General features: G+C 41.5%; 1 protein-coding gene across 21 annotated transcripts in view; it reads right to left on the bottom strand.

The window, feature by feature from the left end:
- tcf7l2 (transcription factor 7 like 2) overlaps window positions 1–16503 on the bottom strand; it is a 210758-nt gene extending 194255 nt beyond the window's left edge. For 5 of the 21 annotated variants that reach the window (XM_062055556.1, XM_062055562.1, XM_062055559.1 and 2 more), the window contains exons 1-3: window positions 15841–16493; window positions 15612–15678; window positions 15398–15525 (exon numbers count right to left, since the gene is read on the bottom strand). In XM_062055556.1, coding sequence (XP_061911540.1) covers window positions 15398–15525; window positions 15612–15678; window positions 15841–16029 — 384 coding nt within the window. In that variant the 5' untranslated portion in view covers window positions 16030–16493. Of the gene's footprint in view, window positions 1–15397; window positions 15526–15611; window positions 15679–15840 lie in introns of all 21 variants that reach the window. The other 16 variants (XM_062055558.1, XM_062055564.1, XM_062055568.1 and 13 more) reach the window with 12 other exon arrangements.
- Between the last annotated feature and the right edge of the window lie 765 nt (window positions 16504–17268).

The following is a 17268-nucleotide window of genomic DNA, read 5'->3' as shown; positions in this document are numbered from 1 at the left end:
ACACCCATACACACACTGACGTCCCTTTGGTGCCCTCACAAACAATCACAAATTACAAAAAGCCTTAACTTTACCAACCATATTGCTACAATAATAAATATTTTAAAAAGCAAAATTTAACAAACATAGGCGAAGCAGCAGCTCACACGAGTGAAAAAAGCAGACAAAGGGAGAAGGAAATTAATAGTGCTTACAAAGTACAAAGAAGAAGAATTATGAGAAATACTTTCAACCTTATTGAAAATAAGATATTCTTCATCTCAGTATATTAATAATGACTGAATTAATTAATTACATATTACAAAACTGATGTTATTTTATTATAAAAAGGTCAGTAAATGATTCTATATATTTGTAAACGCTCTGAAGTGGGAAAGGGGTAGGATTAAATAAGCTTTGCTTCTTCCTACTCCTTTTCGGACATGATGTAAAGTGAAATGATATGAAACTGTGATGTATTGTACTGTAAGTGTGTTCATGTTCGAAATAAACTAAAGAAAGAAAGAAAGAAAGAAAGGAAGAAAGGAAGGTGTGCGTGCTACTAGAAGAAGCGCCGCTGAACATAATGTAGGCTTCTCCGCCGCTGTGAAACACATCCGCTTTGGCATGGGTTTTTTTTGGAAAAGTATGTTCTCATCACAATTAAAAACATGCTGTGGTACCCTTTAGCATGAGCAAACACAAAATGGCTGCCAACAGGGCATAATGAATGAATGAATCATTCGTACACAGAGGCATGGTTTGCAAGTATTTGTGAAGGCACAAACAAAAGTTTGCAAATAGAGTAGTTCGTAAATCAAGGTTCCACTGTACAGCAGGACATAAAAAATAAAATCACCCATGTACCGTATTTTTTCGGAGTATAAGTCGCACCGGCCGAAAATGCATAATAAAGAAGGAAATAAACATATATAAGTCGCACTAGAGTATAAGTCGCATTTTTTGGGGAAATTTATTTGATAAAACCCAACACCAAGAATAGACATTTGAAAGGCAATTTAAAATAAATAAAGAATAGTGAACAACAGGCTGAATAAGTGTACGTTATATGACGCATAAATAACCAACTGAGAACGTGCCTGGTGTGTTAACGTAACATATTATGGTAAGAGTCATTCAAATAACTATAACATATAGAACATGCTATACGTTTACCAAACAATCTGTCACTCCTAATCTCTAAATCCCATGAAATCTTATACGTCTAGTCCAGTGGTTCTTAACCTTGTTGGAGGTACCGAACCCCACCAGTTACATGTGCGCATTCACCAAACCGTTCTTTAGTGAAAAGTAAAAAAAAAATTTTTTCCAAATTCAAGACAAATTTTTATGTTTTTGGTAACACTTTAGTATGGGGAACATATTCTAAGTAACAAAGACTTAATTTAGAGTTATTTGGACACGAGGGGAACACATTCTAAGTAATAAAGACTTAATTTAGATTTAATTTATTTGGTTAGGGTTAGGGTCAGGGTTAGGGTTATAATAAGGCCATGCCGAATAAGGCATTAATAAGTACTTAATAATGACTAGTTAAGAGTCAATATGTTACTAATTTGCATGTTAATAAGCAACTAATTAATGGTGAATATGTTCCCCATACTAAAGTGTTACCATGTTTTTTTACTGGTGTACAAAATGAACCGTGCATGAACATCACCTTGTTCAAACAACAAAACCAACACAGTGCATAAACTCACGACAAATTACACACCTGCAAACCAGTCAGCTGTTGCTGTATCCCTAATTTAATACGCCGATAGGGAGAAGTTTGTATTTACACGATGAGTCGGGTGTGTCTTGACCTCCGCCGAACCCCTGAGGCCGACTCACCGAACCCCTAGGGTTCGATCGAACCCAGGTTAAGAACCACTGGTCTAGTCTCTTACGTGAATGAGCTAAATAATATTATTTGATATTTTACGGTAATGTGTTAATAATTCCACACATAATTCGCTCCTGAGTATAAGTCGCAAACTATGAAAAAAACTGCGACTTATAGTCCGAAAAATACGGTAGTCAACCTAGCTTTTGGGTGGGTATGTTTGAGGTATGTCACGTAGAATGTCACAAAGTCCATACCTTATGCATACATTCTTTACTAAGCAGCCTTTGGTCCCATAAAAAAAACACAAAAGTGTGAACAAAAGTGTAGAAATTGTTATGTAATGGAAAAGCGGTAGGATCAAAAAAGCCCTTATTCTTCCTACCCCTTTTCGAACATGTTGAAAATAGGAACTGGAACTTGTTACGTATCATGTCGTAATTGTATACATGTTCGCAATAAACTCAAACGATTGTGAACGCTAAAAGGACCTCACCAAAGTGGGGCGCACCGAGCACATTTATTCCTTATTTTTTATTTTGTAGCAGAGTACACAAACCAACCACGCGCGTGAACACAGCCTGACACGTAACAGTGCATGGTGCAGGTTGAAACAGCGCAGCCACAGTCGGCTAGAAAGTGCATGCCTTTGTTGAGCCCGAGCATTGAGACCGAGCGCGCTAGGCAGGCATTGAGGAGCACTTGTTCAGTGGGGGTCATCCCAACACTTGGGTATGTTTGAACAGAAGTGCATTAGACACTGGAGGGGGTGGAGGGGAGAGGGAGGCGGGGGCAAAGGACAATCCAACTATGTAAACATGCAGCTACTTCCTTCCCTGCTCTCCTCCAGGCCTGCACTGAGACAAGCCACTGTTCAAACAACATATATAGCATTCTTGCGCATAAAGGGGGCCGAGACCAGCTGCTGCATGGCGCGGTGAGCCTCGACGCCTGGGCAGTGACAGATAGGGACCACTAGCGCCCGCGAGTAACAGGGAGGGACCATATCGGGGTGTTCCGCTAGCCGGGTGGACTCGAGCAATAGTGACGAAGCTGAGTATTTATCTTTACTGATATTCCAAATATGCAAAGTGCGGTGGCCAATAAAGATAGAGGAGGCCGTAAAGCCGAGATAAGGAGCCTCCCGGTTCTAAAGGGCACTGCGATGTGTATCACATGACACACCCCCACATAGTGATGCCAGCCTCGGATCTCAACTTTCATTATGCGTGATGTGTTTTAGTATTATATGTCAACCTTTGGATTTGCATTGGACCTAAAATAACTTCCGAACGGAGAGTTCGGGCGTACTCGCACTACGCCATTCCTGCCATACTATACTTGTGCTTGAGCCCCTTTGCTGATGCCATCACTTCCATCACTGCCGTATTGCTGCCATTTTCCCTGACTTTACCGATTTTGCAAATTGCTCGGATTATTTCTTTTGTGGTAGGCGGAAGATGGTGGAGGAATGGTAATAATGGAATGACAAGTCTTTATTACGCACTCATGGCTTTTGGATTGTTTTGAGTTTCCGCTAGGGATGTAAGTTTATTAAAATTTCATACCATGGTTGTTATTATCACTGTACTGTTAAAAAGTACTTATCCACACACACACAAACTAAAATATTTTGGAATGGAATCATCTTTATTGTCATTCCACAAGTACAACGAAATGTTGTTTTCTATGTTTTATGGAAAAAAATAAGATAGAATAAATAAGCAACACGCACACAATATACTAAAGAGATTGTTCTATTATTACCGTATTTTTCGGACTATAAGTCGCTCCGGAGTATAAGCCACACCGGCCGAAAATGCATAATAAAGAAGGAAAAAAAACATATACACTACTGTTCAAAAGTTTGGGGTCACATTGAAATGTCCTTATTTTTTAAGGAAAAGCACTGTACTTTTCAATGAAGATAACTTTAAACTAGTCTTAACTTTAAAGAAATACACTCTATACATTGCTAATGTGGTAAATGACTATTCTAGCTGCAAATGTCTGGTTTTTGGTGCAATATCTACATAGGTGTATAGAGGCCCATTTCCAGCAACTATCACTCCAGTGTTCTAATGGTACAATGTGTTTGCTCATTGGCTCAGAAGGCTAATTGATGATTAGAAAACCCTTGTGCAATCATGTTCACACATCTGAAAACAGTTTAGCTCGTTACAGAAGCTACAAAACTGACCTTCCCTTGAGCAGATTGAGTTTCTGGAGCATCACATTTGTGTTGTCAATTAAACGCTCAAAATGGCCAGAAAAAGGGAACTTTCATCTGAAACTCGACAGTCTATTCTTGTTCTTAGAAATGAAGGCTATTCCACAAAATTGTTTGGGTGACCCCAAACTTTTGAACGGTAGTTTAAGTCGCACTGGAGTATAAGTCACATTTTTTGGGGAAATTTATTTGATAAAACCCAACATCAAGAACAGACATTTGAAATGCAATAAAGAATAGTGAACAACAGGCTGAATAAGTGTACGTTATATGACGCATAAATAACCAACTGAGAACGTGCCTGGTATGTTAACGTAACATATTATGGTAAGAGTCATTCAAATAACTATAACATATAGAACATGCTATACGTTTACCAAACAATCTGTCACTCCTAATCGCTAAATCCCATGAAATCTTATACGTCTAGTCTCTTACGTGAATGAGCTAAATAATATTATTTGATATTTTACGGTAATGTGTTAATAATTTCACACATAAGTCGCTCCTGAGTATAAGTTGCACCCCCGGCCAAACTATGAAAAAAACTGCGACTTATAGTCCGAAAAATACGGTATGTGAGTTTTTAAATATGTTTCGTAAATTTGTACTGGCTTTAGAGCAGGCCTATTCAACTGGAGGGCCCGCGGGTCACATCCGGCCCGCCAAAGCTTTTCATTCGACCCGCCGAACATCACCCAAATAGGCTTGACGAAAATTAAGGGTCGCTCATGTATGTAGTACACCCGCCAGCCCTCAGGGGGCAACAGCAAAGCATTTGTGTCCCAATGAAGCAGCAGTGGGGTGAGTAGAAGACTACTCATTCAACCCTGAAAAAAAATCTAAACAAATTGCAAAAATCTGACTTTTAACGACCGGACAACAAAGTTGTCTGCCCTGAGCAAGTGCTTGAGTCAAGTGTTTCCGGGCGACCTTTTAAGCGGCAACAACGATAGAAATCCACAAGTGTAAGCTTCATCCCGAAACTTGGTCAAACTTTTTGGAAGTACGTATTTTGCAGGAAGCTATTTAGTTTGTTTTGTATTCAAATTGTTGACTTTATGATGTCTTTTGTATTCGTGGTCGTGTTACTGTTTTTGTCTGAGAGTAACTCTGCCGATCAAAGCTTGTTTAATACATGTAACACTAAATTAGACCAAGAGGGCGAGTCGCCCTGCCTTAGGTTTAGTTGTGATGAGTCACAGACACATTGATTGTGTGCAATGTTTGATGTAGGGCTGCAACAACTAGACCGATTAAATCGATTAAGAAAATAGTTGCCGATTAATTTAGTCATAGATTCGTTGGATCTATGCTATGCGCAGAGGCTATTTTATTTTTATTTTTATATATAAACCTTTATAAACTGCAACATTTACAAACAGCTGAGAAACAATAATCGAAATAAGTATGGTGCCAGTATGCTGTTTTTTTTTCAATAAAATACTGGAAAGGATAGAAATGTAGTTTGTCTCTTTTATCCGATTATTAATCGATTAATCGAAGTAATAATCAACAGATTAATCGATTATCAAATTAATTGTTACTTGCAGCCCTAGTTTGATGTGGATGTTGTTTAATTTCTAAATGCGTAAACATCTGTAGTTTATTGTGTGTAGTATGTATTAACACAAAACCTATGTTATTTATGTAAAATGTACAATTGACGTAACACTTTTCTAATGTTTATTTAATAAATGATAAATAATTTAATTTTTATAATTTAATGCTTATATTTTTAGTCTTACAAACTTAATGAAGGAAACAGTGTAAAGAAATAAAACTAAGGACGGAAAAGTATTCAAAAGAAAGAACATCCTCAACAAAACTTCTGGAGCTTCTGTTTCTTCATGCTGTGACCTAGATGCACATGCTGGAAACGAGTAGCGAGGGCAGAATAATACATTTATTGACAGTGCAGCCCTTGGGCTTTTGAAACTGCGGCCCTCTTCATGATGTAGTTGAATAGCCATGCTTTTAGAGTTTAATATTAGGAAAGACATCAATGTGTCTTAAATACATGTCAGCATTTAAGGTAGCTGGCAATTAGCGTGCTAGCTGCTACGCCGGGAAATAAGCAGTATCAGCGTGACTTTTTTTTTATTTATTTTTTTAAAGTGAGGTAATCAATCTTGGTTTTTACGATATAATTACTGTTTCCAATTTTAACTAACTGTCTGGAATTTTAGTGCGGTTTATCATAACAGTAATTGTTACATCTGTAGTGTATGCAGTTGTTATGATTATCAACATTAATAACAGGCGAGGAACTGTGATCGCGTTCATTCTGTGACGTGTGAGGGCAATCATGCATGCCTGGGCCCAGCTCTTCCAATCCTGCCAAAAGGTGGGCAAGTGTACAGATCTTTACCACGGCTTAGAGCAAAACTCCAAACCAAACATCCCGGACAACCTTAACCATGTCACTTTATTATGTTAAGCTACTTAAGCGGAGCGGCTCGCATTTGCGTCCAAAAGGAACAATATAGTTTGTCTTTGGTGTATCGTATATGTAGTTGGACCTTCGTGGACACATTTTGCGGTGTTAATTTTGGACTTCGGCGGGGGTTGATCCACTTAGACGGCTTCCAAACCAAACAGTCTCCCACTCCCTCAGATAGGAAAAAAAAACTGCCACTTGGGAACCAGCTGAAATAAAACTCGTCCCATTTTTGTTTCCAGACCCATCATTAGAGAAAGCCCAATTCTCAAGGAGCAAAGCGCGGAGGATTCGGCTCCAGATCTACATTTCTACTTTGGAGACGCAATATATCCGTCATCGTTCGAGCTCCGCCTGGCTCGCCTCGGACTTGCTTCACTGCAGCAAGACAAATGCCATTGTTCGGTGGCTTAGCGAGCAGACCCGAGGAGCGCTGCCAGCCGCCATGTACCGCTGGTCATTATGTCAAATCAAACAAGTCATTTCAGGGTGACTAGATTGCATCGTCTCCCGTCCCCTCCTTGCCTGGTTGCATGCCCGTTGATTTACTTTCGCCGCCTGTCAGTCAATCTCGACTGGCTGGACGGCGGCGCTTCTCAATGTCGGGCGGGGACAGTTGTCCAAACAAGACACTTCATTCACTCTGACCTCTCCAGGGAGGCCAATTGACAATTCACTCAATGCCGTGAGTCAATTTGCTCACTTTGGGAATTGACCTCCCCAAACAAGGATGACATGCCGCCTTGAAATGAATATGCGGGAGGTCTGGAGGGTCTTTGGCTGAAATAAATACAGAATTTGGGGGCACAGGAAACAAAATGGACAATTCATGTCATGATTATTGAAACAAAAATGATCATAATTAGCACTTATTCTTTTTGCCATGTTTTGTTCTTGCGAAATAATTTACGCAACACACCTGCATCCAATTTATTTGTCTTTTGTGTTTGTTATGAAGTTGACTAACTTCATAACAACTCTCTGAGACTTAATACCGCATAAGAGTTAACACTGTAAATCTTGAGATTCAGCAGCATTACAACACAGAGGTCTGTGATTCGAATTGATTCGCGACTGTAATTGCAGATCGATAATGTTATTGTAAAAAAAAATTACCATGTGCCAATAACACAACCAGAATGATTGTAGTAAAAGCAATAAAAAGGGACAGGGGAATATTCTAAATTAGTTAGAAATGGATTCAGATTTGTTCACATTTGCTTCGTTAAAATCGGAAAAACAATGTTTTCTCCCATCCCGATCAATTCTTACGATAACTAGGACTGGCTAATTCCCCAAATAGATTGTATTTCGATTCATTAAGTTCTAAATCGATTCGATCTGCATTTAAGTATTAAACACGTCTCAAATCTGTATTATCGTTTTTTTCCACAGTCTTAAAAGTGCAGTTTTGAAATATAAAATGAACTGCAAGTGAAAGTGTACTCGTATTGCAACATTCCATCACTGCAACTTGCATGAAGGTATTGTTACTTCAAGGGCAAAATAATAGTAACATGTAAGTAGGGTTGTACGGTATACCGGTATTAGTATAGTACCGCGATACTAATTAATCATATTCGGTACTATACCGCCTCTGAAAAGTACCGTATCTAGTCGATACTACTATGATTACGTCTATATTTTTTTCTTCTTTAGTTTTTTTTTATTCATATTATGTTTATAAACTCAGGAAATACGTCCCTGGACACATGAGGACTTTGAATATGACCAATGTATGATCCTGTAACCACTTGGTATCGGATTGATACCCAAATTTGGGGTATCATCCAAAACTAATGTAAAGCATCCAAACAACAGAAGCATAAATGAACATTACATTTTAACAGAAGTGTAGATAGAACATGTTAAAAGAGAAAGTAAGCAGATATTAACAGTAAATGAACAAGTAGATTAATAATTCATTTTCTACCACTTGTCCTAATAATTTTGACAAAATAATAGAATGGAAAATGACACAATATGTTACTGCATATGTCAGCAGACTAAATTAGGAGCCTTTGTTTGCTTACTTACTACTAAAAGACAAGTTGTCTAGTATGTTCACTATTTTATTTAAGGACAAATTTGCATTAAGAAACATATGTTTAATGTACCCCAAGGTTTTTTGTTAAAATAAAGCCAATAATGCCATTTTTGTGGTCCCCTTTATTTAGAAAAGTATCGAAAAGTGCCGAAAAGTATCGAAATAATTTTGGTACTGGTACCGGTACCAAAATATTGGTATCGGGACAACACTACATGTAAGCTATTCCTCTTGGACTCTTGTTTTGTTTGCGCACTTAGACTGGATATTACACACAGCAATTTTATTGTGAAGGCCGGAAACGTGCGCTAGGTTTTTCTGGCGCACCTGACGGGGAGATTTTGTAAACAAAAGTATCTCCTGAGTTACAGCTGCCGTCGTCTTTCAAGTCTCTCTCATATAATCAATAAAAAGTCAAATGTTTATTGTTTGTGTTGTATTAACATAAAGTGGTGTGGGCCTAAATCTTTGCCAACAAAAGTTGCCATGGCTTCTTTTACTCGATCTTTATGGCCAGCGGAGAATCAAGTGGTCGTGCTTGTAAGTCAGTCCTTTTTTGTCCTGGATATAAGATATATTTTGGCAAAAACACAACATCTAATATTGATACGAAAGTCAATATTTCCAATAATAGTTAGCACAGAATAACAACTGTTGGCGACAAATGTAATGGTTGAATAGTGGATTTAATCACAAATCAAAACTATGGAATGAGAAGAGAAAAACCACATGAGTTGTAAACTTTAAATAATCAAATCAGACCATAGATGCGCTCCACAGCCCATTACGTTCAATATAATAGTTGGCAGGGCCCCCATGCTCGGGAGTTGGGCCATGTGTGGACGTAACAAGCTGTTCACATGAAATGTTATCTCGGCCTGTACACAAGTTGACAGCTGTCTCTTTACAAGAGGCGTATTATTGTTGTGTAAATAGGTTTCCAACATCTGCTTTAGGAGCCAACATTGGAATTTGCCGTTAATCTGCTTTTCCGCCGGAATTTGTTCATCAGCACAGGCTTAAAAAAAACAGGAAATCTTACTCCGCACTGAGGGCGGTATACGTTATTATGCATTTTTAAGTCAAACTTTTTTCTTTTATGTGTGGAAATCCCGGCATAATCCGCAGATTAGCAGATGAATTTATTCCCGAGCGCGCTCGTAAATCTCCCCTCACCTTTACCACCTTTCATAACGGAGCCGCAGACGTTCGGCCTCATTAGTGGCCTCGCGCCGCTTTCCGACGTTTACGCACACAATCGCATTTAACTCCTCGCGGAGCTTGTCCAGATACAATTAAAAGTTTAATTAGTCAGATTAAAAAAATACACAGGCAGGAGTTTTATCACCTTAAACGGCAGACCCGTTAAGTGTTTTGTACACGCTGAGCGGCTCGCTTCCCGTCGGGAGGCAATTTACGACGGAAAGATACGAATAAAATGCCTTTCTGGATGGATGTACCAATAATTGGTTAGACGTTATATGAAAACGATTATCTACAAAAGTTTATTTTTGATTATTTTCATTGCTGGCGACCCAATTCATCCACAAAAAAAAGTGTGCAGATATGCAATTTAAGCTCTTTTATTTCTTTTTACACAACATGTATATTTTTGGAATGTGGGAGGAAGCCGGAAGTTAATTGGAGACTCCATATTGTTTGTTTATATGTGCTGTGCTGTTGGCTGGTGACCAGGCTAGGGTGTACCCTGCCTCTCGTCCCAAGTCAGCTGGGATAGGCTCCAGCTTACCCCCACCATCCTAATAAGGATAAGCGGTATAGAAAATGGATGGATGGATATTTCTTTTTTTACACCAGATATATTCTCTACTAAAAAAAAAAACATGAACATTGACAACAGCAAAGCAGAAAAAAAGCTTATTTGTTCCCTCATTTTTATTATTTAAAAAATAACAAATTCATCTTTTTTTGTATTATATATCTTTTTTTTTGTTGTCTTTCCTTAAACCGACTGCAAACTGCACTAAAAACATGAACATTGAGAACAGGAAAGCAGGGGAAAAAAGAGTATTTTTCTCCCTTTTGGTATTTTTTTAAATGTATTTGTTATTGAGTATTTTTATGTATTTTATACAATTTTTTCTGTCTTTTCTAACACAAGCTGCTCACTAGCATAGTTGGGTCGTTATCTGCACACATGATCATTAGAGCTGCCATGGGACTGTGGCAGAGCCGGAGCAGTCACTTTAAGTTGGTATGACGGAGGAGGGCGGGCAAAATAAAAAAAGGGGGCAGGGGCAACGGGGGGGGGGGGGGGGCTGGCTGGAAGGGGAATCTCCTTGCTGAACGACAACATGTCAGCGCCGGCGCACTTTGACCCCTTCCCAAACTTGCCGCACAATCCAAACACAGGGCCGTCAACGCGAGAATTCCTCCGGCGTCATGGGGGGGTGGGCGGTTTTTTGGGATGACGACAACCAGGGGAGAGTGGGCGTGCGCTTGGGGTGGGGGGGGGGGGGGGGGGGGAGCGGGGGCTGGGTGGAACTTGGCGTTTGGTGGGTGGGCGTCAGAAAGCTCACACTTGCTCTTCTTCGAGTTGAAAACTGAAACTTGTTCAATTTTCCAAACTTCCCCGCTCGGTCCGTGTCGGGCACTGGGGGGGGGGGGGGGTTCAGCTCGGGGGGAGGGATGGTGCCATTGTTTGGACATCTAACCAGGAACTGTCGCTGCTCTCATTGCCCCGCCATTAACAGCAATTATGCACTCTATTCAGACGCCTTTTGTGAGAGTGACCCCGCAGTCCAATGCCGCTGCCGCCCCCGGACCGTCCCCCCGTCCCCCCCTTGGTCCAGCCTCCACACACAAACACATTTCCCGCTTTCTTGTACTTTCCCTCCCACTTCCCTACTTCCCACTGTGAACGACGAGCGACTCTTTACACAACATCCAGTGCACTTCGTCAAGGCTTGCAGGTGAAATCCAGTGTGCCATTTTGGTGTACACGTGACACTCGAGATGAATATTCCGGTGTTAGCTTCTGGGGTCTGCAGAATACACTCCGTTTATTTTGGGCATTCCGGCTCTTTTTTTAACGCGGCAGATTAAATAGAAAGACGAGTAAATATGAAGAAGCTAAATATACCAGTTTAACACAGCAGCAGTCGGGCCCTATATTTATAACAAGACGACGAAAGTCGCATTCCAGATGTACAGTGCTATCTTTGTGTGCAGCTCTATAGAAACGCATGGGAGAAAGAGCAAGGCAGGGAAAGAGGAAAAGGCGAGGGGGGGGGGGGTTACAGTGGGTAGGGGTTGCTTCGGAGGGGGGGGGGGGTTGTTCTGGCTAGCGCACAGCTGCTAAACTAATGCTTTTTTTATTCTAGGCACAGTGGGAGAGCATTGACGTAAGATAGAAAAACATATCAAAAATACTGATATGATGTATAAATATATATTTTCAATAACATGAATAAAAGGATAACATTGGAATTCTTATTTTAAATCACAAATTATTTCCCAGCAAAATATATACTCATGAATAACATAAAATAAATAGACTTGATAACAATGTCTTCAAAAATTGTCATTTTGTTCCATTTTCTATAACATATTTGTTGTTGTCGGGCTGCGGCCAGAACTATCTGAATCAGACATTAAGCCCCCCGCCCCCCCGCCCCCCCTGCCCAAGCATCCAGGGAGGCGGACTACAGCGGGGAGGGGACAACATATATGCACACACACACACATGCACGCACGTCTCAGTAAATATTTACAGCACTAATCTTTTCCATTCATTTGCCAGTCACTAACAAAACCTTACTGTACTACTTCTCATCCCCCCCCCCCACCCCCCTGCACCTCTACATCTGCGATTCATTGACTTCACAATTTACCACATGTCGAGATGGGAGAGGTCGAGCCTACATCTGAATCACGGCACAAATATGCCAGTGATTTATGGTTTCAAAAATACAATAAAAGAAAAAGAAAAAAAAAAAAGCGGCCACTTTCCCCCCGAGTGTTGCTCTCTCTACTGGCAGAGTGTGAACAATTACATTTTGGACTAATTAACCGAGAGACTGTGCAGCGCTAATGTCTTGCAGGCCTCCTCTGGTTTTAGTGTGCCAAACTTTTCTTTGCCCCCCCCCCCCCCCCCTTTCTCTTAACTCGTCAAATCCAAAGCAGATTTTTTTTTTTTTTTTTACGAGCGCTGGAAAAATAACCTTTTTCTGTGCACACAGAGAGGAAGAAGAGCTAGAGGGGAGGGCGAAGGAAAGGAGCCGCTTGCACCCGCCGCACTTTATCGTCAACAAAAGTGATTTGCAAGACAAAAGGGGGCCGCAACCTCGCCGCGACATTCCCGGTGCATTTTGGCGGCCAAGAGGCAACGGGATTGCGCGCCGCAGCCCCCCTGCCGACACCAATTAGGCCCCATTAGCATGTAAAGCCAATTTGATAAGGTGTCCCCCCACTTTTCCCCCCTCGCCCGATCCTTTAAATCCGCATTAAAATCATGCCTAAAATGCAAAATACATCCATTTACAGGAGGCGAACACACGTAATCCATACGATGACGCATTGTTGTGCTGACAATGCCGCCATGTTTAGCCCGAGATGCTGTCGCCGTGTGCCAATTAGAAGACGATAAGGCCACAAAGGATGCTGTGTGGTATTAAAATAGGAAAAGCAGGGTGTTAAATTATTTTTTTCTTCATATAAACATTTATGTACCCTTCCTTGTAATTATAGGTTGTGACCCTAAATGTATCCGGGCCTGGATACTTATAGGGACCAAGGTAGGCGTCACATATCTTAACATTGGGGTGGTGGTGGTGGGGGCAGGACATAAATCCCCCCCCCCCCAGGTTCTCGGGAACCTGTTGAGGTGGGATGGTGCACCCACCCCCAGCCCCAGAACCGGACTTAACCCTGGTGTCTTAACAAAGAAGGCTGCAGCGATTCAACCTGTGCCTGCCGAGCCTTTGTGCTAGCTTTAAGGAAAAAGAAGCAGGGGTGGTGGGGGGGGGGGTCACAGGGGTACGGCAGAAGTGTGGGAGTGGGGGTGTGTTGGCGGTCTGAGTTCGTCAAATTGCTAAATGATGCTAAATTGTGAGTCTCTTTGGACTTAGGTGGTAGGGAAAACAAATTCCCGCTGATTATGGCTCCCGGGGGTCACGCAAATTATGTTAACCCCCCCTTCCCACCACCCAGGGGTTTTCAAAGTGTAAGGGGTGCCACCCCAGGGGCCCGCTACAGGAGAAAATGATCCAAAATGCAAATCTATAAATTGATCAATGGAGAGAGCGCACAGAGGAGCTTGCTGTGCACGGCGAATCGACAAAACATACACTAGATTTTGCACGGTTATTTCCTGAACTCCAGCATCAGAGGACAGGCGTTGGGTGGAATAAACTCTTCTTCCTACTCCTTTTCGGCCAAGTGCGTTCTTTACTACAGCATGCATTCGCTGATGTAAATAAGTTGTGTCAAAATAAAAACCTCACATTGTAAAGTGAAATCAGGAAGAACGTTGGATTGAATGCAATACCATCTTTTCAAAAAGTAAATAAATAAAAAAAAAAAGGTTCAAATTTGTCTCGAAAATATAAAAATCAAAAGTGGAGAAGTGGCCTTTTTTCGTGACACTTTTCATTGCAGTCGTATTGTCCACGTTAGGGAGCAAGACAGCTAATCAATGTCCAGGTGAATTATTAATGGCCGCTTTAATACATTGATATCGGAGCCCCCCACCAACATCAAAGCTGCTAATGGCTAATGGACACACGCCGATTAATTTTACATTTCGGAAAAATGTGGGACATATGGGAAATCTATGGAGTAAAAAATAAGGCTCACTTTCTTGAAGTGGGATTAAAAGAGCATCACTGCGACAAGGAAGTGTGTATGTGTGTGTGAGACGCTCGTGTCGTAACTGGTGAGAACGACTAATACAACTAAATCAAATGCAGGCAATTACAACATTTGGAGGGAAGACATCAACAATGTTTGCAGCCTCAGTTTACCACACAAAAGAGCGTATTTATTTTCAAGGTGTGCACATTTTCTTTTCTTTTTTTTTTTTTAAATTGAGGTATTGGTAGAAAAAAGGGGGGCTGGAGCAGAGCAGGGCTCCTATTTCGTAAATGCCTAGCCTTCGCCTTAACCTTGTAAAATGAGATGACAGGTCCTAAAACGCACACTTGTAATTGCAACCGTTTTAAAAAAATAAAAAAAAGAGAGAGAGAGAAAAAATGATGTAGAAAATTATGCTGCTTATACCCCAGTGGGACTGTGCGAGGTGCATAATTATAGCCCGGCAAAATAAATAACATGCATATATTTATAAACACGTCTTTAAATGCTTTACTGTTGTGTATTTTTAAAAGTGGTAATTTCCTCCCGAGACGCGTATGTAAATGCAGAAATAAAAATTGTTGAAAACAATTGGGAGTGCATGCACCTTTTGACATGTCGTCACACTTTTGACACATCATGCAAATAGCGCCACAATGCTCATTTGCATATTTCATTGCTTTCAGAGGGAAAAAAGGGCATTTTAAATGAGGCTGCACACACACACTAAATGCATTATTTAGTGGATTCACACAAAAAGCGTGTACGTAATAAAAGAAAATAACCTGAGTAATAATAATATTTTTGTGACTATAGTAATTATACACGCACACATAAGCATAGATATATACACTGGCATTGTCCCTTTTCATTAGCCACCTAGCATGCTAGCTGCTCTGACTGACAGCTCCACAACTGTACACTTCACGGACAGTTGCAAAACTCGCTTTTTGTATTCTTTTACACTGACAACACTGCAATTTGCCTCAGCGTTTGTGCAGAGCGGCAGTTAAAAGAAGAACAAAAACATGAAAAACTTACTGTGCGTGCTGTTGGGGAAAGTGATCCATTGGGAAGGTAGGGGCTGGCGAGATCCGGAGAGATCATAAGAAACGGGTAGCCCGGGTACGGTGGGCTCTTGAACAGCCCTCCATCTTGCCTTTTCGCAGCTAACATGGCGGAAAGGAAGAGAGAAGTTTTTTAACAATAAAAATAAAAGTGCGTGTTGTTACATAAAAAGCCTCAAAACACTCACCCTCCTCTAAACTTTCTCGCGTTTTGTCTCTGAAAGTTTCAGACCGAGGCGGAGGCCGTCTCTCCGCCTTGGGAGAAAAGCAATGTGTGTTAGCAAAGCACCACCAAGGCTCTGACACGGGCCGAAGTTTCGCTACAAGTTGACCGGCGGAGAGGCTCCGCAGGCGGGGCGGGGTGAGTTGAGCTAGCCGGGGCCGTGGCTGGAACTCCACTCCGGAGCCTGAACTTACCTCCGAGTCGGACGAGCTGTTCTGATTCGTTTCCGACTCGTTGACGAGCGAAGACTTGACGTCCGCTAAATCCCTTTCGGCCGAAGAGTTTTCCGAGATTTTCTCCTCCTGCTCCCCTTCGTCTTTAAAGGAGATCATCTCATCGTTGGCGCCCAAGTCGTCCCCTCCACCGCCGTTAAGTTGCGGCATTTTCGTTCCCCACTTTCGGCGTCAGTGAAGACGGCAGCGGGGTGGGGGGCGCTGGAAAGAAGAAACTAAAAAAAAAAAAAAAAAAACACCTCACCGTCGAAAAAGTTTCGGGGTGTCGTGTTGACCGCTTCCCCCTTACAAAAAGCGCGTTTTATGTTCTATCCCCCCTTTGGAAAAAAAAAGAGAAAAGTCCCAAAAAAGAAGGGTGACTCTCGGAAAAGGGGAAGCCGGAGTAGGAGCCGCGGCGCTCGGATTGAGAGAGTTGAAGTTGGTCGGAGTGGTTTTCAGTTCAAAGGCGGCGCTGATTGACAGATAGAGAGGGATGGAAATAGAGAGAGTCTGGATTCGGGATTATTGACAGGGAGAAACACACAAGAAACTAATGAGATTCAAACAGGGAGGGACTTGAAGTGACGTTTGTGTAAATAGGAGGAGGAGGAGGAGGAGGAGAGAGGAAGGCGGCTTGTGGGAGCTTGCGAGGAGGGGAAAGGCGAGCAGGACAGTGAAGGCAACACTGCCAGGGAAGACAAGGAGTTGTTGCACATGAAAAAAAAATAATAGAAGCACACATGGGCGGTCTCCTTCTTGGGTTGAAAAAAAGAAAGAAACCTCCGCCATTCCTCTCACATATATTTAAATCAGCCAGAAAACACACACAATAAGGGCTTGTTGTTTTGTGTGCATTTTCTTTTTTTGTGTAGCCTCGTTGGGGTGCCAGGGGAGCTGGGGCCTACCCCAGCTTTAGAGTTGGGACCCTGTTCTGGTCGCCAGTCGATCACAACCAGGCAACAAAAAGACAAACAACCAAAATCCCTTGATTTTTTTTTTATGTTTTCAATGTTTTCACAGGAATGCTGGAGCCTATCCCAGCTGACTTTTCTGGTAGGACGCCTGTTCTGGTCGCCGGTCGATCACAACAAGGCAACAAATAGACAAACAACCAAAATCCCTTGATTTAAAAAAATATATATATCGCTTGTTCTAGATTTTTTTCACAGGAATGCTGGAGCCTATCCCAGCTGACTTTTCTGGTCGGACGCCTGGTCTGGTAGCCATTCAGTCACAACATATCACAAAAAGACAAACAATCAAATTCCATTCATTTTCTATATCGCTTGTTCTCTTTCTTTTCATAGGAATGCCGGAACCTATCCCAGCTGACTTTAAGGGGGGAGAAGCCCGGTTTGTTTGCCATTCAAACGCAACCCATTCATTTTCTATATCGCTTCTTATTATTAT

The sequence above is a fragment of the Entelurus aequoreus genome, linkage group LG08, assembly GCF_033978785.1.
Source record: "Entelurus aequoreus isolate RoL-2023_Sb linkage group LG08, RoL_Eaeq_v1.1, whole genome shotgun sequence".
NCBI classification, from domain to species: Eukaryota; Metazoa; Chordata; class Actinopteri; order Syngnathiformes; family Syngnathidae; genus Entelurus; species Entelurus aequoreus.
The sequence above is the reverse complement of the archived record's forward strand: the minus strand, read 5'-3'. Positions and strand labels throughout refer to the sequence as shown.